The sequence below is a fragment of the Rhinichthys klamathensis genome, unplaced genomic scaffold (genome assembly GCF_029890125.1).
Source record: "Rhinichthys klamathensis goyatoka isolate OS25496 unplaced genomic scaffold, OSU_Roscu_1.1 h1tg000270l_1, whole genome shotgun sequence".
NCBI lineage: Eukaryota > Metazoa > Chordata > Actinopteri > Cypriniformes > Leuciscidae > Rhinichthys > Rhinichthys klamathensis.
In genome coordinates, this window is record NW_026606790.1 from 1,094,814 (window position 1) to 1,115,693 (window position 20,880).

At 38.9% G+C, this 20,880-nt stretch overlaps 1 protein-coding gene across 6 annotated transcripts in view; it reads left to right on the top strand.

Annotated features, from left to right (window-relative positions):
- Positions 1 to 20,880, top strand: part of vav2 (vav 2 guanine nucleotide exchange factor) — a 256,865-nt gene that overhangs the window by 93,503 nt on the left and 142,482 nt on the right. For all 6 annotated transcript variants that reach the window (XM_056268289.1, XM_056268290.1, XM_056268292.1 and 3 more), the window contains exon 2: positions 2,067 to 2,183. In XM_056268289.1, the coding sequence (XP_056124264.1) occupies positions 2,067 to 2,183 (117 nt within the window). The remainder of the gene's footprint in view (positions 1 to 2,066; positions 2,184 to 20,880) is intronic.

Genomic DNA, 20,880 nt, shown 5'->3' on the forward strand with positions numbered 1-20,880 from the left:
ATCATCTGCATACGTGTTTAAGTATTGGGGTTACAAACAAGCGATTTTAAACCGTTTAAGCGCAGTATGCAGCGATAACTCATTTCACTATATGCACATGCTTTCTGAGAGAAACGCACACATAAAGCCGAGAACTGAACTGAGGGCTTTTTTGCCAAACTAATTGGGGTTAAATACACATACTTATGTGTCAAAGTGACCATGCCTTTGCAAGTCAACACAGTCCTTTATGTCTTAAGTGAATGTAAACAGAAAACGCACAAGTGACAGCATCCAAATTTACCTGCTGTTGTTATTAATGTTAACCAAACAACAAAAAAGAGAAAGTCTCTTACTGCTCTTGACTGAATCACTTTTGTAACTTTAATAAGACTATTTAATTTACACAATGAAGACAATGCAGTGTTTTTTAATTCATTTGATTACTTTATACAATTGATGTAGTATTTCTTATTTCTAGTGCTTGAAGTTTTTCAGGTAGGCCTATATCATTTGTGTCTTTTTTCTATTGTAGTTTGTTTTCCTATATGCTTGTAATTAGTTTATTTGTTCTTTCTTTATCACCGTTTACTTGTGTTCAGTTAGCTTGAGTTTTTTTTTTACTTAGGCTAGTAGGCCTATTAGTTTTTTTGTGATATTGAAAATGGTGATGAATTAAAAAAATTCAAATTTCAATTTCAAAAATGTTGATATCATTAAAATCTTATTTAAAGCAAAAATAACTATATCCTGATATATATATATATATATATATATGTGTGTGTGTGTGTGTGTGTGTGTGTATATATATATATATATATATATATATATATATACACATATACACACACACACACACACACACACACATATATATATGTATATCGTTTTCTTGAAATAAAATTACTTGTATAGTGATATATTAGATTTTGGTCATATCACCCATCCCTACCGACAACTTACGCTCATTAACTGTTAACCGGCAAGATTGTGTTAAATTAGAATTAAATTAAATAAGAATGGATACTTATTGACTTAAAGCTCTCATTCAGGGCTTGTTTTAAAAGTGGCATCATGATCTGGCTTGTGTTCTAAGAATGGTTATCTCCATTGTACTGGCTTTAATGTGACAAATAGGCCTCCATTGTCCCACTTTACACGAGAAACAGAGCTGCTAGTGGTGTGTTCACAATAGGGGTTGTGATTCTAGCTGAATAACAGCTTGTAATATCTCTGGTTTCCAGCCCCCATCATTCCTGAATCATTACTAGGAACGCAACGCACTATTCGCCTTAAGTGTGTTGCGAACACAGCTACCAGTATTTGTGGAGTTTATTTCCACTGCTGTCTCCATAGAAATGCGAACCCATGCACATAATTGAATTATATCTGCATGAATTAAACATGATACATGATTCATTGACATTTGGTGGGTAGAAATTAACAATGACAAAGTTGTTATTGTTTTGTCCCTGTTTGTGTGGTTGTATTGGTTTCACTCTGCTCAAGTCAATTATATTAGACAAATTCTCATTACAAGGAACGTTTATGCATGAATTCTCTGAAACAAATAAGGAGCAGAAGCCAGCACTGTGTCATACTAGCATCAGTGTTACTAATGGTAATGATTGTGCAATGAGAGAAGGATCCAGTCTGCTTTAGAGACCCTAAGAACAGAAGGAATGGTAGGTTCGTAGGCTGGCAAGTGAACAGCGATCATACCAGCGGCAATCCGTCAAAGACTCGTTGGCTTATCTGAACCAAGCCTGGGTCTTGGGATCCAAATCACAGTGTGCGATAACTGTTTGCTTAATCACTGGTACATGAAGAAGGAAATGAGCTGACTGTCAATAGGCTCCAGGAAATTAAATATGCTCCATACGCTACAGAAATGAGATGGTGTCGCAGTTCTCCATGCCTGTGAAGTGACAGTGTTTTAATGCTGTTAAATATGGAAATATTTCCATTGGTTTGCAGTTTGCATAAATAAGTTTCCATTTGTGTTTATTCCTTTTTTTACAGTCAGGTTGAAATCTTAATCTTAATAAAACAATCTGACGTTCTTTATTTGTCTCCCTCTTTTCCAGTTTCTGTGTCTGAAGAACATCCGGACATTCCTGAAAGTGTGCCATGATAAGTTCGGCCTGAGGAACAGCGAGCTGTTTGATCCCTTCGATCTGTTTGACGTGAGGGACTTTGGGAAGGTGAGAAGCAGTGGTTTTGCTGAGCATGCAGGCTGTCTGGAACTATTAATCATTTTACACCATCATGTCTCCGCAGCTGAATGACATTAATGTGTGCACTTTTATGAGAGATTAACCCAAAAGTGGGGCTATTGAGCATCAGCTTTGTTCCACGTCTTACAACTCTCTCACACACAATCCATTAATGCCGAGGATAATATAAAAGTGTGTGCAATGCTTAATCGGCCCTGTGTGTATTTCTTCCCCCTAGTCTTATCTCCTCCACTGTGCATTTGAATATTCACATGCACATTTGATCACACACCTCGGGGTCACAAGCGTGCCTGTGTGTGCCAATGCATATCTGTGGTGCTACCCATATGGTTTGTGTGTGTGTTTATGCATGTTTCCAAGGATTTTAACAGTACTTGTTTGATGTGACTGATGATTTTATTGATTTAGTGGTAAGTTGTGTTGGAAGGATCTGGTAACTATTCACAGTACCATCTAGCCCAGCTATGCGGCCTGTTGGGAATCCCTGGACCTCAGGTTAAAAAAAAACCTTTGAAGTAGGCATATGTGAATCAATGAAAATTGCAGGCAGGCATCCCCCATTATGGTTTTTGCTGTATTCCTGCTCGATTTCATAGTGTCCCAGCTATTTCCACATCCTGAAAAGGCATCTTACGGATTTCTTACTGTCGATAGCTCTGTCAGAGCTTTCTCTAGTGCATAAGTGCCCTTATGCTGACTTTGCTCTGACGGTCATCCAAGTATTGGAGAAAATGTGATGTCCTTAAGAACAACTGAACCCTGATCCTTATATTACTATGGCAGTTTAGTCAATTCACTAACCTCCATGATAGAAGCTCATTGTTAATTCTGTTTCTTCATGCCAAGTCAGCTTGATGTCTACCGTTTATATTGGATATGGGTTCTTCTTCATTATTAGTATGGTTTTAATAGTGAAATATTAGTATAGAATATAAAGTGCTGTGAAAGTGCTAATTACTAAAAGTCAAGAGAAAATACAAACCTCTTAATATTGATCATTTGAGTTGCATGAATTGTTTGGACTTTACAGGTGCAAAGCACTTGTTCGACCATTGAAACATTTGGTTCTGTTTAACTACCGCTCAGCAAGCGTGTCTGGACATTTCCAGTGTGTGCAGTCAGAAAAGAAAGGAGCGGCAAGACGGAGAGAGCGTTTTGAAGTCTCAAAGGGAGGGGCCTAGACAGCGAGATTAAGCCTTTGCCAGACTGTGAGCTTTAATGGATAATGTGGAAGACGGTGAGTGAGAGTCAATGAGTGCACGGAAAACAATATTAAAACCCTCGAGCAGTCGGAATCAATCACATACACCCTCCACATGTCAATGTGTGAATTGCGTTTGCTTCGACTCGAAGGTGACGGGCTTGTCCCATCATTGATTCTCCATTAAGGGCAAGCAGCACATTATAATATATTGAAGTAGGCAGCTTGATGTCATTGCGCCATACATGCAAATCGTCCACCTCCTTTTAAATGAAGAGAAACGAAAGCTTCTCGAGCTTCAGAGCTGAAGGATAGAAAGCATTTTTAATCTTTCAATAGCACATACATTGTTGAACTTTCACCTCGGACAGTAATATATCTCCCTGGCCTGTCAAGCTCAGGTTGTCTTTAATTGGAGTGGAGAGTCTCAGTCCTTTGTGTCCTTGCAATTGGTGGGATGGTTGACGCCTTTTTAGGAATGGCGATTTGTTGTCGACCGATATAGGTTTTTTTTTTTTTTTATTGCTGATATCTTAAATTAGAAATAAATAATTTGAAAATGAATTAAAAAATAAACAGACTTAGTTCACATATCGCGTCTAAAAACGCGTGAAAGGCGCGGCTGCGCCACTTGCGCTCCCGTGGCGTCTGTCGTTGCTATGCAACCATGAACTGCGCTCTCCACAACGGTGAGGAAGTTTCAGTAATGGATTTCCACCACCGAAAAACGCTTTCTGTAGCACTACTACAAGATTTATTTACAGAGAAGAGAAAAAAAACCGTAGTGTTTGGGTGCACCCCATCCTTCATGTTGACTGAGCTTTCAATGTTGTTATAAAGAAGGTGAAGCTGATTGGTTGGTTCTTGTCACATGACCTGCTCTATTATAAGTGTGCAAAAGACGCAATATGTGAACTGCCCCTTATACTTTAGATGGCAACTTCTTAATTTTGGAATGCAATAACAGTATGTTCACAAATAAAGAAATTGTAAATAAATTATAATAAAAGGAAGGTAAACACTGTAACCAACAGGGCATCAAACATTTTTTTCAAATAAAGACAAGGAAGCACTAATTTTCGGCACAGACCGACCATGATGCACAGAATACACGCGTGTTTTTGCAAGCTACAAATGCACACTTCAGAAGATCTCACAGCTGGATTCGACAAAGTCTGCAAGGTTTGTGAAATGAAATGTTTATTAGATATTCAAATATTTGTTTAAATGATACAAATGCGTCTTTGCTGAATGATGACGGTAAATTAGAAGTATTACGGTGAGAGAGTATTATTATGTTTGCCTTTTTATTACTGATAATATAAAAGCTAACACTATAATATTTTGTTGGTATACCATTTACTTTCTTTGTTTAACAGTTCTATCTAATAACATATCAGAGAAGACTGTTAAACCGAGGACGTAGATGGAGAATGGGAGCGCTGTGTGCACAGCCGTTCTCAGCACCATCAAAATAAAAGTCCTGCTTCCGACACATTGGTCAAATAAAAAAATGTATCGGGTATTGCCGATAATTAAAAAATGCCAAACTTCAGCTGATATAGGTCAACCACTAATGACGATATGTGTTGTTGTCTGTTTTTAGTGTTGTCATTCTAATGCTTGATCCCTCCTAATCCTAACAGTGCATTGAATTACTCGTTTCCTGATTTGTTTAAGAAGGGAGCACAAATCTGTCTGTTTAGTGTGAATATTTCGTATCTGCATGATCTCTATTCATCAGCACGTCGTTATATTTACCTGGGTGGAGCAGTGCCTCTCTTCCCTTTCTCCATCTCACTGCTTTTAGGCCTTTTAAACAGATGGTTCACCCCCACATCTCTTACTAAACTCGCCACAGCGCTCCTGTTAGCACTCTGATGTTTCATGCCCTCCTTTATCCCATCAGCCCATGGGACGCATCCGTACGACAATCACAGATGGACCCAGATTCTCCTTAACGTTCCATATTCATCATTACTCATAAACGCAAAGCTCTCTGGGCTTTGCTTTTAATATGGCATTCAAACTGAACTGCTTCTATCTTTCCCTTCCTAATTGGATCTGAATATGCAGTTGTTATCATTTAAATGAACACCACAATCATTTTGGTTCACATCTTTGTGACAATTAGCGTGATGACACTCCACCTGTTCACAGCCTATTTATAGCTTTGTGATTCTGTAGTGTGTGAATCAGACAGGTTGAAGATGATTTTGATTATTTGGCGCTAGATCTCACTCAATTGACCCGCCGCAGGCCAGTTCTGACATGGCTGTTCTACAAAATCTTATTGACCTGCTCTCTTTTGTTTAGTGTTGTAATAATTATACCTCGTCTTTATTCAAAGATCTCTCGGTGGGCTCATGTGGGCGTGCTTTAAATTAACAGTCAGTTCATCTGGGGGCAGGATCAGTAAAATAGCTTCTTGATTGACACCACTGGGGCCCTTTGGAGACCTCTGGGAGGTAAATATTTTTTCCATAAGATTAAATAAGAACAAAGGGTGAGACTTTTTTTTTTTTTGCACAGATTCAGTGAGTTTTTTTTCCAGTTAAATATTTCAAGTAATTTTTTGTGGTCTGTAAAGGAAAATCAGATTTTTGTTAACATTTCTAGAATTTATCATATCATATATAAATACAGAATAACATCATATTAATTTAAAGAATATTGTATTTTTGTAATTTTTGTGCAATATAAAAAAAGCTCAGAGCTATTTATTTGACCTGCAAAAAAAATGACAATTATTTATTATATAAAATATCAGCATTTAAGGCTAAAAATGTAAAGTTACACTTTCCCTTTTTGTGCAGAAAATTTATTTTGAGTTATTTGATTACTACCCCTCACTTTTTCTGTCTATTCGTACTGCAGGTTTCCTCTTTTGTTTCTCAGTATTGTGCTTAAACAATCTACCTAACAAATACTTTTCTTTTGAATGCACAAACAATTCAGAGACCTATTGTACTTGCTATTGTAATTTCTCTGCTTAAGTATCCTTGAGCTCCTCTCCTCTCCTCTCCTCTCCTCTCCTCTCCTCTCCTCTCCTCTCCTCTCCTCTCCTCTCCTCTCCTCTCCTCTCCTCTCCTCTCCTCTCCTCTCCTCTCCTCTCCTCTCCTCTCCTCTCCCCTCCCCTCCCCTCCCCTCCTATCCTCTCCTCTCCTCTCTAAATCTTGTCTCAAAAATAGCTGGTTGCCAGGCACTCTGTACTGCAGCAGAGCACTGCTCAAATACCTGTAACGCCCTGTTTTGAAAAGTTGCTAAGGAACAATGGTGACATTAAAGAATAGACTCTCTGTAAAGGTTATTGCGGTGGTTTGAATTGCAGTTTTAATGCCATGGAGCCAAGCTGAGGCTGCACTGACACATTTGAGAGTTGGCTGAGGTTTTGTTAGGCTGGCCTGCTTTTATTTTTCATCAGTGGTGAGGTCAGTGGCCCCTTGACATAAAGAAGTTTGATACATATTGAAAAAAAGAAACATCTGCTAAAGTGCATGTCTTCTGATGTTAAATGTTTAGAAAAGTATAGGGAGGTTATTTTTGTTGCTAGCTAAGAACATGATTCCTTTGCATCCATTTGATATGTTTAAACAGTGAAAATTTTCTCTTTAGATAAACTGCTTCAGCTTAGTTTGGGATTAACCTAAGTACTTTCAGTAGCAAATTGCTTTTTCGGAAATCAATCTGGTTCTGAAAGTTTCTCTTCCATCTCCAAAGGCATCCTGTTGTGAATTAAATGATATTGAGACAATAAAATGTATAGGCTATGTTTGCCATTGTTGTGGGAAGCCATTCCGCCCAACTCAGATCATTAAAGTGATTGTTCCTGAATGCAAGGAGCTCTCCTCCTCACACAAGTGACATGTGCCTCTGTATCCCTGTCACATGCCTTTCCCCAGCGACTCCTGTCCATCAGGAGCAAGGCTGCATGTTTTAACATAAAGCTGCTAACACAATCAATTATTCATTCAAAACGCCCCACACTTGATGATAATTCTACTGCTATGAATAATTGAAGGGACGTACCTGCTTCACTTTGGACCTTCCCCTTGCCTCTCTCTCCCTCAAAATGCCTCATTAGCTCTTACCTCGTTATTGTGGTACCTGCTGAAACAGGTGGTTGTCAGCCGTCATTCGTCTACTGACAGCCATACTAATCGACTGTGCTATTCTTTTGTTCTCCCTCGTAACAATTAACATCCCCATCATGAGTTTAGCTAAAGTTTACCAAAGATGTATCTCAGGATATCCCATTAACAGTAGACCTGCACGAGTAATCGTTAAAAGATTGCAATCTCGATTCAAACATCCACATGGTCTTATTATTAAATGAAATGACAACGATTCGCCTGTGTCTATTAAACCTTTGACAAGTACAATCACAGCGAAACGTTAAAATCTGCGTCGCCGCTACTTCTAATCCAGAGAGAGCAGTTATCATGTATAGGTATGAAACAGCTTCACAAATAGTATTTTCAACCACACAGTATCATTATTTCTGTCTTACAATAATTCAAATGATCACAAAGTACTGGGTTAATAGTTTGGATATAAACGCTGATGTCTATGGTAGTAATCAAAATATATTTATTTGTATATAGTACCTGTCGAAAGTTTGGAAACATTATATTGTTTGTATTATATTTTACATTTAATTTATAATATATATATATATATATATATATGTGTGTGTGTGTGTGTGTGTGTGTGTGTGTGTTTTAAATGATATATGTTTGATTAATACTGCTTTTTAGTTTTCATTTGCTATATTTGTTAATTGAGGATTTGTGAAGAGAAAGGAACACAATCAGGAACTGTTGCAAGTCACACTTAACTAGCTAACTTTGCAAGTCTAACTTTAGCTGGACAATAACTTTATCCTAATGCTGTTGTAAAGCCTAAACAATCTGTTACGGTAATTTCTATTGTAGCTGTGGAGCTGCTTTGAAATGGTCCATACTTTTAAACTTCCAATGTTTTTTTCTCTCCAGTATAGGCAGAAATTCCCCGACTACATCTGTTTTCTACTGTCAGCTATTATGTCAACAATAAGTACAACATCCAATTTTAGTCAGCACCTGAGCTACACACATGTAATAAGCTCCTCTGTGTTCCCAGCACAAAAGCAAAATGGGAGCAATATTTCATAAATCTGCCGAGACTGTTTTTCCAGAATCAGCTCTTCGTTATTCTGGTGATCTTGTTCTCTGACAGGAGGTGATGACAGGCAGCAACGTTTAATTCTGCAGGAAGGAAAGTGATGAACTGCTGAACGCATTACATGCAGAGACTGAAAGCACCCTGCACAATAAAATCTACATTGTGGAAATAATTGCAGCTCTTTTGTCTTCCCTTTGAGAGTGTAACTCTGTGGCAGAACTGCACAATGGCCTCTGCCGGGTTTCTGTTTCAACATGCTCTGCACATTGTCTCGCCGCAGAGTCCAAAACGCAGTCAGATGAGGTGCAAAGAGTGAGAGAAAAGGGAAAGTGAGGGAGTTTTTAATGTGCTGGCTGGTCTACGCAAAGCACTTTGGGTGTCTCCGGTGTGCCATGGCAGTAAAGAGGAGTCATCCAGGAAGAGCAGCTTCCCTCCAGGAAGTACTTCCACATTCAGCTCCAGCCGTGAGCAGCTTGCAGAGCACTCTCATTATTTTTCTTTCTCCTTCTGTCCTGCTCCGTTTCTCTCGCCCTTTAGTTTGCTGCAAACCTAAAGGAATTCCTCTGACAGACAGGTACATTTTTTTGAGTTCATGAGCATGAATAGATAAACCTTGAAAGTGCATGTAGCGTATTTGTCCGTCTCCATAAACTCCAAAGTATGAGATTCTAAAGCCTAGGTATATGTGGGTAATAAGTTGTGCTCAAGCTGACCTCTCTGTCCTAAAGCCCAACGAAGGTGTAAACAGGAACACTGCGATCCATGTTAATCTTTTAAAAATGACTTGGGCAGCGAATAGCCTGGCAATGACCCCACCACAGAGGGATTTCAGAGCTCGGGATGCTATGTATTAAAGTCTCAGAGGTCAGGAGAAAATGTGCTTTAGCCTGATCCGATGTTGGTACTAAATCAACAAAAGATTCGTCATGATTCAAGCTGTGATTGGCTGAGCAGTTTCAAGGTCATGGAAAGTGTCTGATCATATGGTGCATCATCTAATTCAGTTAATCCAACCAAAGGTATGCTAAGCCTAGTCCAGATTTGCAGGCAAAATAACAAATACATAGCGATGAATCTGACCATTTAGGAGTTTGCTTTTAACTTTCTCTTTGCTGAAAACACTAGCATAGCAACCCAAGAAGTTAAAATAATCAACTTGTGTAAATGTCAGTGGGTGTACATCCTCTGGTGCCCATTAAAAGGCACTGTCTGCTTCTCACTCTCTCTCTTTCCCTCTTGCAGTCGAACTAATCAGGAACTCTGCTGCATAAAGCCTGCTGTGCCACTCTGGGTTTCAGGCTACTAAAAGCCATAAAAGTCGACCACAAGTGGATCTAATCTGCTCTCATATTCCCTATCAAAGACTTGTGATATGTAAATTGGAACTAATGCATTACATGTACATCTATTACTCCTTTGCATGTTTATTAAAGGAAGAAGACAGAAGCCTGGCCTTTTTGCAGGAGTCATAGTGCCTCGTAATGTTGAGAATCCATTAATCTGACATTGTCAGTGTGGGGTTTACCATGAATTTGTTTAGTTTTCAACGTTTCTTTTTACTTTATCACCGCATAAGAGTTCAACAGCGACCACCCAATCCCATAAAGCATTGTGACTTTGTGAAGTCCTACACTTTCAAACAACAAGTATAGTGCAACAGTGCCCGCCAACTTTTTCAACAGCTGTAGTTCCGAAAGTATTTTTCTCATTCTTTTTTCCCCTATGGATAAAAAAAAAAAAAAAACTCTTTAAGAGTTAAAAGCCATGTACCAAGCCAACCAGCTATGATCTGAATCACATCATTACAAACTTTGTTTTGAAGCAAAAAATATTTAAAAATGAAACCAAAAGACAACAGGAAAAAGCAACAAATCCATAATGCTAGGTTTCTTTTCCATTAATTTTGAACAGACAGTAGTGCAAATAGCAGCCCACATACAGCCAGGTAATATTTGCCAACTGATAACTTCATTATAAAAAATAAAAACCCTTTCATATTGTGCTGTATCGTGCATTGAATTTAAACTGCGAACATAGTGCCCCATAGGCCATATTTTTATGGATGTGGCTGATGTCAAACAAAAGACTCAATAAACTCCAAAACTGAAGGCTCTTTTCATGAAAATACTACAAAATAAATAAATAACAAGGATTGTTTCAGTTATTTTGGCCTAGGGCTGATGCAAAATAAAAGGCAATACAGAACTAAAAAAAACATCTCGCGATGTAAAAAAAAAAAAAAAAAAAAAAAATGTTTATATGAAAACTGTGCCTTTGGACCAATGTATTGCATTTTGTGATTTAACTGTAAGGTCTGTAAGGTCATTATGCACCCCTTAAAAGCTATTCAAGATTACTTCAAATAGATCAGTTTGTCCACATTATCAGTAGTGTTAAGGCCTGGGTATAGCCTACTTCATTTTCCACGTTCTGCTCTGTTTCGCTCACAGTTGAGTGCGCGAGCCTTTCAAAGTATACTCCTTTGTCCGTGAGCGCAGAAAGATGCATTCGGCGCGTGCGCACTACTCGCCATTCCTTGGGTTGGTGCATAGATAGTCTCTTCTTCTGCTCTTTTTCTTTTCTCTTGGCGTGGCGGTTAGCAAACAGCGTTGCATTACCGATCACGCCTTCTTCTGGATTGTAGGGTGGATCGCCTGTGTTTGCCGTTTGACTGTAGGCACATAAAAATCAATTCCTCTATGGATGGAGAAAATGAATGTGATTTTAACTTCTGGAACCTGACTGTTGCACTTTATTGGCTTGTATACATGTATACATATTTGCAATATACTTAAACTATAAACAGTATGATTTTTTTTATACTAGTTTGTTTTATATTGTAGCATTATTTTTTATTTGATTGTGTAATTCACAGTGCTACATCAGATATGTTACTATTGTGCTCTGTTCAGGGGAATTTTTGAGGTTTCTCTCAAGCTTTTCTCTTCATGGCACTGGGTAATTTGATATGGATGATAAATGTCTTCTCTTTCTCTTTGACTTATTGAATCTTGAAGATGCGCTGCCAGGTGGTGCGAGACCTCATGCTGTGGGTGCTAAACTATGTCCCACCCTCCTCCATTACTGTTCATTTCTCACCCGTAGGTTTGCCCCTGCTAGGTAGCAATAATAACCACTGACTGCTATGCTGTGTTAGTGAAAGCTGGCACAAAGAACCGTGTAAGCACCTGTGTCCCACAGCGCTCGAGTCTTCACTAACTCTCTCAACTTTATACTCAAGTCCTGTAGGTCAACAGCATTGCTTCACAAGCTCAGAGGAAACTAGTGATGTTTGATTTTTGTTGTTGTTGCTGTTGGTTTGTTTTTTAATGATCTCAGTTAAGCTTTGAATTTTGAATATAGATGGACAAATATTATAATTCTGACAGATAAGATAAGCTGATAATTATTTTTATGTTATGGCTGATATTATTTCCAATAAATGACCAATATTCTACATTTAATTGAGAGAATTTATGAATTACAACATTATAATGTACAATATGAAAAATAGGTATTCATTTTAAGATTTGCTAAAGATTACATTTAACAGTGTTATTAAATTATTAGTGTTTTTTTTAAAGATTTTTATGGACAATATTAAGACAATATGGACATACTGATAAATAAAAAAAACTCTTGAATATTGAATATTGGCAGATAACCAATGTGGTATGGATGTTTTTGTGAGATCCCTCCACATTGTCGTAGATCAACACAGAAAGGTATCTGATCCCTGCAAAATATCAAAAAAGGTATCTATGCTTTTGTCAGAAACCATGGCCTATGCTTTGACAGGAAGCTAGGTGTTGGACTGCAGACCTTCACTTTGTGAGTGGCAAGGCAGAATGGTAGATTTTTCAGGTTTTAATTTCTTTCTGTCCATTTTCGGATGAAAAAGATCTAGAATAATTGGTTGTTAGCAGGCTAACTTTTGATTACTGCTGTTTTCTTGTCACACTTTTTTTTGTTCTTTGGTTGAAGATTACTTGGAGACAGAGAGAGCAGTGGTATCAGAGAAGGAAATATAGACCGTAACGCAGATACAACCACACAAAAGATTACTTTCACAGCTTTAGATTTGGACATGTTATGATTCCCTACTCTTTCATCAAAGAGAGTGGTCTTGGCCAAGGAGGTCTGTGTGCATTGATGCCAATGTATTGAGTAGTGAGGGCCTGACGGTTTGTCTCTGAACTCTCAATTACCTCAGCATGAGAATGAACGGACTGCCTCTTTTTACAGTGTGTGTAAGCAACATCAAAGACCATTGGAAAGTGGCGGGTGGCCATTGTGCCGCTTGAGAGGCTTGTTGTCGGTCAGAATGCTGGTTTAGCCAGAGGCACTGCAGAGTTTCTTTTCGCGACTTCATGATTCTTTTCCCCCCTCCTTTTGTGGATGTATTAACCCTTAACAGGACTCTTAAGACCAGTCACCACTTTGTGATACCATTCCTAGTCAAGCATACAGACGCCAACAACCTGTCCAGATGGTCAGCCCAGACTGTTTGCTTTTAAATTATTTGAATCTTAGCTGAATCTGGTAATAATTAAATTATTATTTTTCTAAGGTTTAGTCTAAATGAAACCGAGACATTACCCCAAAAATTAGTTCAATAAATGGCCATCTTGACAATGCCATGGGCAGCTGATGTCTTTGCAGCCCTCTTCTGCTTGGATAAGCACTTAAGCAGACTGAAATTTTGATATTTGTTTGCCAAGTTAACATTTCAAAATCAGGCTGGGTAAAAATATACAGATTTTTCCATACATTTTTTTTGTGAATCAAAAACTGATTAATCAAAAGTCTGATTCATGAACAAATGAACCCTCTGAGCCTTTATATTGAATTATTCAAAAAGACTCAAACTCAGACTGATTCAAACAACAACTAACAAATCTTTCACTGAGTGATTGAATATTTCAGTAAATTATAGGATGGATGGGTGGGATATTTTATAAATATGTTGTGTAATATTTTGTTTTGTGTCCATTTACTATATCTGTTAAATAAATTGCAATTTTTACAATTATTATTTAGAGTTCCTTATAGAATCTAAGCAGTGTAAGCAAACCTGGACATTGTAACTGAAATAAATTAATTGAATTGAAATCAGAATTTAATCAAATTAAGGGTGTACTCACACTAGCCAGTTTGAACCGTGCCCGAGTGCGTTTGACCACCAAAGCGCGGTTCGTTTGACTAGTGTGAGTGCTCCGAACCGTGCCCGGGCGCGGCTCGATTAGCCGGCCCTGGCCCGCTTGGAAGAGATGGGCCAGAGCACGGTTCAGTTGGACTCGGGCGCGGTTCGCATGCAGTGTGAGCGCTAACCGTGCTGGAGCACGGAACAGGACGCGTGACGTCATGGTTTTGCGACGCTCCAAAACCAACACAGTCCGTAATCAAAGCTGCAAAGTCCTTGCTGCACTTCAGCTGGTACCTTGCAAACCTCCTCATACGAGCAGCACGATTACGTGAAAATTTTCGCGCCACTAAGGCGACGCATCTGTTTAACAACAGGCTGTGAGAGGGCTGTGGACCACCGTGGACCAAACGACACAAAATTATCCACAAAGAAAACAGAGCGATGGACTCCATTGTGTTCAGAGAGCGCCGCTCTTCTTGTTTATCCCGAAACCGTCGCACGCACCATAATGACGTAAGCGTGCTCCGGCACGAATGCTGAAACCCTATGTGAGTGCAGGCCAGAGGGGGAGTGGGGAGGGGGGACAATCGTACTCGGGCCCGGTTCATGGCAACCGTGCCTAGTGTGAGTACACCCTAAGAGCTTGTGAATCAGAATCAAGTTTTGATTCTCAGACCTAGTCAAGTCACCAGTAAAATAGTATAACGATGTTGCTGCTTCACCTCGAATCAGGTTGGTTTAGGTATTTTGCAAGTGCATTGAAGAACAATGTATTCACCAATAAGATCATTAGCTATTTTAACTGGAAGACAGCTCCCTTTTGTGCTGCACATTAAGCAAGAGCTCAGGGAGACTTGCTTCCTCTGAAACTCCATTCATGTGCACAATGTGTTCTAAACAGTGTTGTGGTATGGCAAATTTGCTTTCTTATAGACCTAACTTAGTGTATCTGCTTTCTTTTTACACTTTCTTATCCTTCTTTTTTCTTCCGATGTCCTAAGTAGTTTTCTTTTTGATTTGCCCTAATTAAGTTAGTACCCTTCAGCCAAACATGTTCTGGTTGGTGAGCACATCCCCAAGATCATCTTTCTTGTGTGGGTGGTTTGGAATTAGATAAGCGGTGTGGGATTTAATAACCCATTTCTGGACTGTATTATTAGTATGTAGTCCAGTTCAAATTCTGCTGTGGATGCATTATTTCCTGTTTTTACATTGCATGCTATGTTCTGTCCCACATATTTATGTATTCACTTCATCTTGTTCTTGTCTGCCCAAAGGATGCATGGTCCTTTCTCAGATTTCCCCACTTCTTTGACCTTCGTGGGCAGACGAGTCCTTCGACTGCGAGTAGTGTTATGTAAGCTCTGCGACTCTCTTCGCTCAGCCTCTATCCTTGCTTGACTCTCTGGGACCGCGGGAGGAGAGAAAGTTCAACCGTCCAAGAAATCCTCCAGAAAGATCAAAATCTTACTCAAAGCGTACTGTTTTTTTTTTTAGCTAGCTGTTTTTACCAAAGCACAACAATAACGGCCTCACTGCAGTAGCATTACTCAGCTCTTTGATGTGAGGGTCATCTTGTTTTTGTTTTGGCTTTTACCACTTTTTTAGACACTGGGGGGAAAAAAGTAAAGAAATGTCTGCTGCCAGAGGCAACAGAAAGCTTTCAGGTACAGTAAGGTTTAATGTCCTTTTTCAATTGACTGTTCGCAAAGACCCACCCCCTTTAGTTACTGTTGCTATGTCAGACAAGCCACGCAGCTCTCACGCCACACCATGTTCTCACGCAATGAATAATATCGTGGAGCAGAGAGGACACTGACAACGTGCTGACAGACAGGACAGACCAGGTTACTTTTGATATGAAACAAAGTCTCACCTTTCAAATTTGGTCATTTTTTTAAAAGAAATAAATAAATACCGTTTTGTGGCTCTTTAATCTGTCTGACAGATCGCCGTAGAGCTTCAGTTAAAGCTTCTCGTGAACCAATCATCTCTTCCTTCTAGTTAATTTATAGCATCAAATAAACATGAATAAACATAAGAAGGAATGTTGTTTTAACCGCGGAAAGACGTCGGTACACACCGTTTTTCAAGTTCAAATCCTCCAACGTTAATCTACTAACTCTCCTGACTGCTTTGTTGGACAAAAATGTCGGATTCGGCGGATGGCAGATTATGATTGGTCAGATCGCCTGTCAATCAAACTCCCTGCGAAGGGTCAATTGGATCACCCATCCCCTCACATTATACCCAATTTTCTCTCGGATCCCTTTTGGAGTTGAAATGAATCCTAAGTCTAATCATGATGGATTTATTTGAATCTGCTTTGAGTTCCGTCATTGTACTCCCTGACGCTTAGTTGCACCTCTTGCTAAAAACCCAGGATTATTTATTTGGTCTCATGTGAAACAGGAGGTAATTGTGTAAACTGTGCATTGTTTGACCCAGACGCCAGCCCTTATGTGTTTGCACAGGCGTCTGCTTAAAAACATGTATTTCTCTGCCATTAATGCTGGCATAAGAAAACGATTCATTATGCAGTTTAATTGCAGCTGCCAGATCTCAGCCACTGATGCTACATAATCTACAGGCTCCTCCTGGGGAGCAGCCTGGGTTGCAGACCCCGTGCACCTGCTGAAGGTCAACCCTGGATGAGGTCTGGAAAGTGCTGAGCTGCTTTGTGTGGAGGATGTGAGCACCTGGCTGAGGCCCTCATCTGTGATGATTCAAACAGCTCTGTCAGCTGCTTGGTTCTGTCACTCAACGTTAATGCCACCTGAGGGTGGAGTCTGTAAAGAAACATTTGACATTTCCAAACCACACATTTTTATACGCATGTTCTTCTTTCAGCAAAGAGAACACTTTTTTTAACATCTAGGGGCTGGAATCATTGTGTTAAAAGGGTCACTACATTCTCTAGATAGACTTTTTTTCTTATATCTCCATTCTAGCAAGTAATTTCTGAAGAGCTCTCCTCTCAGACAGCATCCATACACCATTAATTTCCATTTCTCTCCTCTATGGCCTTGCCAACGGTGTTGGATGACCGTGTGATCTTTGAGTTGGCCAGAGGACCACTCTAAAATCTCTGTTGCACACCTCTCTCTGGCAGAACCTCTCACAGCCAGAGTGATGCTTTCTGTGGGCTTAGAGGTGAAAACTGATGAAATCTGTGGAGACACCATTTCTTTCGCTGATCTCGTCTCTTGGCTTTTAGTAGCTCGCAATTTACATATGCTGTGCAGGAATGATTCAATACTTGTTTATAATACTTTTTTATAATACTTGTTTTTAATGAAATTAAAGGGGTTTTCTCACCTTGACCCTTGAAGAATTAGGTTCTTAGAGGGCTGTGCCAAAATGTAAGACCATTGCACACTGGACTGGCAGACGGCAACAGACACTTCATCGGGTTTTGTCGGATCAGTGTGATTCCCCTGTGGGAGTCTGCTGCTGTCTTTCGGAGCTTGTTTTCACCAACTGAACATGCTGAATCGGAATTAAATGTCTGAGAAGTCTTGTGCTATAATCTGCTGACTGTCGGCATTGGTCTGCGTCTGTCGGTGTGGTGTAAATTGGCCTTAGTGTTATTTACTAAAATTTTTCAATACAGTACGATGTTTATTTGTAGCAGATTGTATTAGTTAGTATTATTTAACATAAATATTTTGATTAATAATATTTTTTATTATTTATGATTATATAGTTTTTTAATCATAGTAGCTCATCTAGGTAATTGAGACAACACTAGTCAAAAGACGATTTAATATATACTGTATATTCTCTCTCTCTCTGTCTCTCTCTCTGTTGCATGCTGGGAGTTGGGGATAGTGGTGGTGGTGAGAGCTGTTGTGTGAGGGTGAGAACTTTCTTGTTTTTTTTATTTACATTTTCTTTTTCTTTCCAGAAAATACATGGTTTAGGAAACGAATTGTAAATATAGTGGTGGTTGTGTGGCAGGATGGGGTCTCTTGATGAGACGCCGTCATTATCACTACGCAATGGTTTTAGGTGTGTTCCTGAGGATAATGCCACAGTGGAGGATGTGTTAATTGCAGTTGGCGATCAAATTGGTCACGAGAACATTGTATCTGCATCACGGATGAATCAGGCTGTCGTCATTTTTTTGAAGGAACAAAATTTAGTGAATCGTTTGATAGTAAGTGGCCTTACTGTTAAAGATGCGTTTGTGCAACTTTCTCCAATGTATAAATCGACAACAAAGGTAACAATTTCAAATATTCCGCCTTTCGAATCCAATGACGTTTTGCAACGTGAGTTAGCGCGTTTTGGAAAAGTGGTCAGTCCCTTTAAAACTGTTGCGCTTGGATATAAACATCCGGCTCTGAAGCATGTTACGTCTTTCAGACGGTATGTTTACATGGTGTTAGAATCGCCTGAGAATACACTGGATATTAATTTTCGTGTGAAACACGAGGGAAGATTATATATGGTGTATGCAACTACTGGCAGCATAAGATGTTTCGAGTGTGGAGACATCGGACACAAGCGCCTGATGTGTCCACATAAGAAAACAGGTGCAGAAAACGAGGGCGAAAACAATAGCGTTGATGCGGCCCAAGATGAGGTTGTTCCACTAGTTGAGGTGAGTGATGTGAATGCAGATGTTGTGTTACCGGCTGTTGACACTGGAAATGAGGATGTTGTAGCTTTTGTAGCCCCAGAAATTAGCATAACTGATCTAGTTTCTGATGTTAACAAAGAAGTAGCTAGTACCAGTGGTACTAAAACGGGGGAAAGTGCAAATGATGGAATTGAATCGCTTTCAAGCATCTTGAATAATGAGGAAATGGAGGAGGAGCAGTCTGATGATACTGAGTCACAAGTTTCTATGTGTGAAAATGATGGTAGTTCACAGGGAAGTGTATTTAATGCATCTCAGACAGTTTTTTCGGGAGGTTTCAATAAAGATTCGGTGTATAGTCTGGAAGAAATTAACAAGTTTTTGGATGAAACGTATGGTAAACAAATCAACATAAATTATTTCTTCTCTGATGTAGACAAGTTTGTTCACTCTGTTACTTTTTATCAGAAGACTGTTGGTGTTGATGAACTTTGTGAGAAGAAGCGTTTTCGTTTGAAAAAGCTTCTTACCACTATCAGAAAAAGTAAAGCAATGAGTAAGAGAAAAAGTCCATCAAAAAAAATTGTAAACCATGTATTACACGGTGTCTTTTATTTGCTTTTCTATCATGCTTTGTTCTTTATTTCCCATCTTAATTTTGTATATGGAGGCTTTGAGGATAGGCTCTTTAAATATTAATGGTGGGAGGGATAGTGTAAAGCATGCTGCAGTCAATGAAATGATTGAGCAAAAAAAGCTTGATATCGTCTTTCTCCAAGAAACTCATAGTGATTTGATGAATGAAGTTGAGTGGAATTTGTGGTGGAAAGGACATAAAATACTCAGTCATGGTACAAATTTAAGTAGAGGTGTGGGCATTTTTCTTTCTTCAAAAATAAGGGCGGATATTATAAGTATAGAGGAACCAGTGAAGGGTCGATTGTTGGTGGTCAAAGCTCAAGTTCAAGAGATGCTTGTTTTTCTGATAAATATTTATGCACCAACTGTGGGACAGGAGCACCTACATTTTTTAGATACACTTAGTGAGAGTCTTAAAAAGTGTCTTAGTGAAGGATGTGTTGTTATTGGTGGAGATTGGAATTGCACTATTAATTTTACTATAGATCGTAATACTGAGGAACCTCATATACAGTCCTCAAGTGCATTGTCAAAACTCATTAAAGATTTCCAGCTTTTGGATATGTGGAGAATTAAACACCCAAATGACAGGCAGTATACATGGATTAAGGCTTTTAATAATCGAGTTAGTGCTGCCCGACTAGATAGATTCTATGTGTCAAAATCTTTTAACAGTAGAGTAATTGAGTGTTGCATTTGTCCTGTGGGTTTTTCTGATCATCATTTAATTATTATGGCAATGAACATGTCAAATACACCTAGAAAATCTGTTTACTGGCATTTTAATGTAAAATGGCTGCAGGATGTTATGTTTTGTGAAAATTTTGTTTTCTTTTGGGATGATTGGAAAAAGGAAAAGAGTTCTTTTGAGAACTTGAAACAGTGGTGGGATGTAGGCAAGACTCAAATAAAAAATTTCTGTCAGCAGTATACAGCCAACTGTAGTAGTAGAATAAAGAATGTGATTGAAACACTTGAAGAGCAAATTAATTTAATGGAATTGCAGTTGGTTGATGCACACAATTCTACATTGTACAATAATTTGCAAATAAAAAAGAGAGAGCTTGGTCTAGTCTTAAATGAGAAGGTTAAAGGAGCCTTGATAAGGTCTCGTTTCATGTCATTAGCAGAAATGGATGCCCCAACTTCTTTCTTTTTTAACCTGGAATATAAGGCGGCTCAACAAAAACAAATGCCATGTCTTAAACTCCCTGATGGGAGGATAACGTCTAAGACTGCAGAAATGACTGCAGAAATGAGAAAACATGCTGTGGAGTTCTATTCAAGCCTTTATGCTTCAGAGAACTGTGAAAATAGTGACTGTATGACACAGCTTCTTCAGGGTCTTCCTCAGCTGGACTCTGGTTCTAAAACTGTCTTGGATGCTGGTATAACATTTGAGGAAGTTACTGCTGCTGTGGGACAACTTAATTCAGGACGATCCCCTGGAATAGATGGACTGCCCTCAGACTTTTATAAAAGTTTTTGGAACTGCATTGGGCACGATTATTTTGATGTTTTATGTGAATCTATAAGAGAAGGTGTTTTACCAACTTCCTGTCAATATGCGGTCTTATCACTGTTACCAAAGAAGGGTGATTTAGCCCTTTTAAAGAACTGGCGTCCTGTTGCCCTTTTTACAACAGAATATAAAATATTCTCAAAATGTCTGGCAAATAGATTAAAACATTTTTTGGGTTTGGTTGTACACAAGGATCAGTCATATTGCATTCCAAAACGGTCTATTATGGATAATTTGTTTTTAGTGCGAGACATTGTGGATATTTGTAATGGTTTCAATGTGAATGTTGGGTTAATTGCCTTGGATCAAGAAAAGGCTTTTGATCGTGTGGATCACAATTATCTTTTTAATGTATTGAAGGTTTTTGGTTTTGGCGAAACATTTTTAAATTTGATACAGTTATTATAT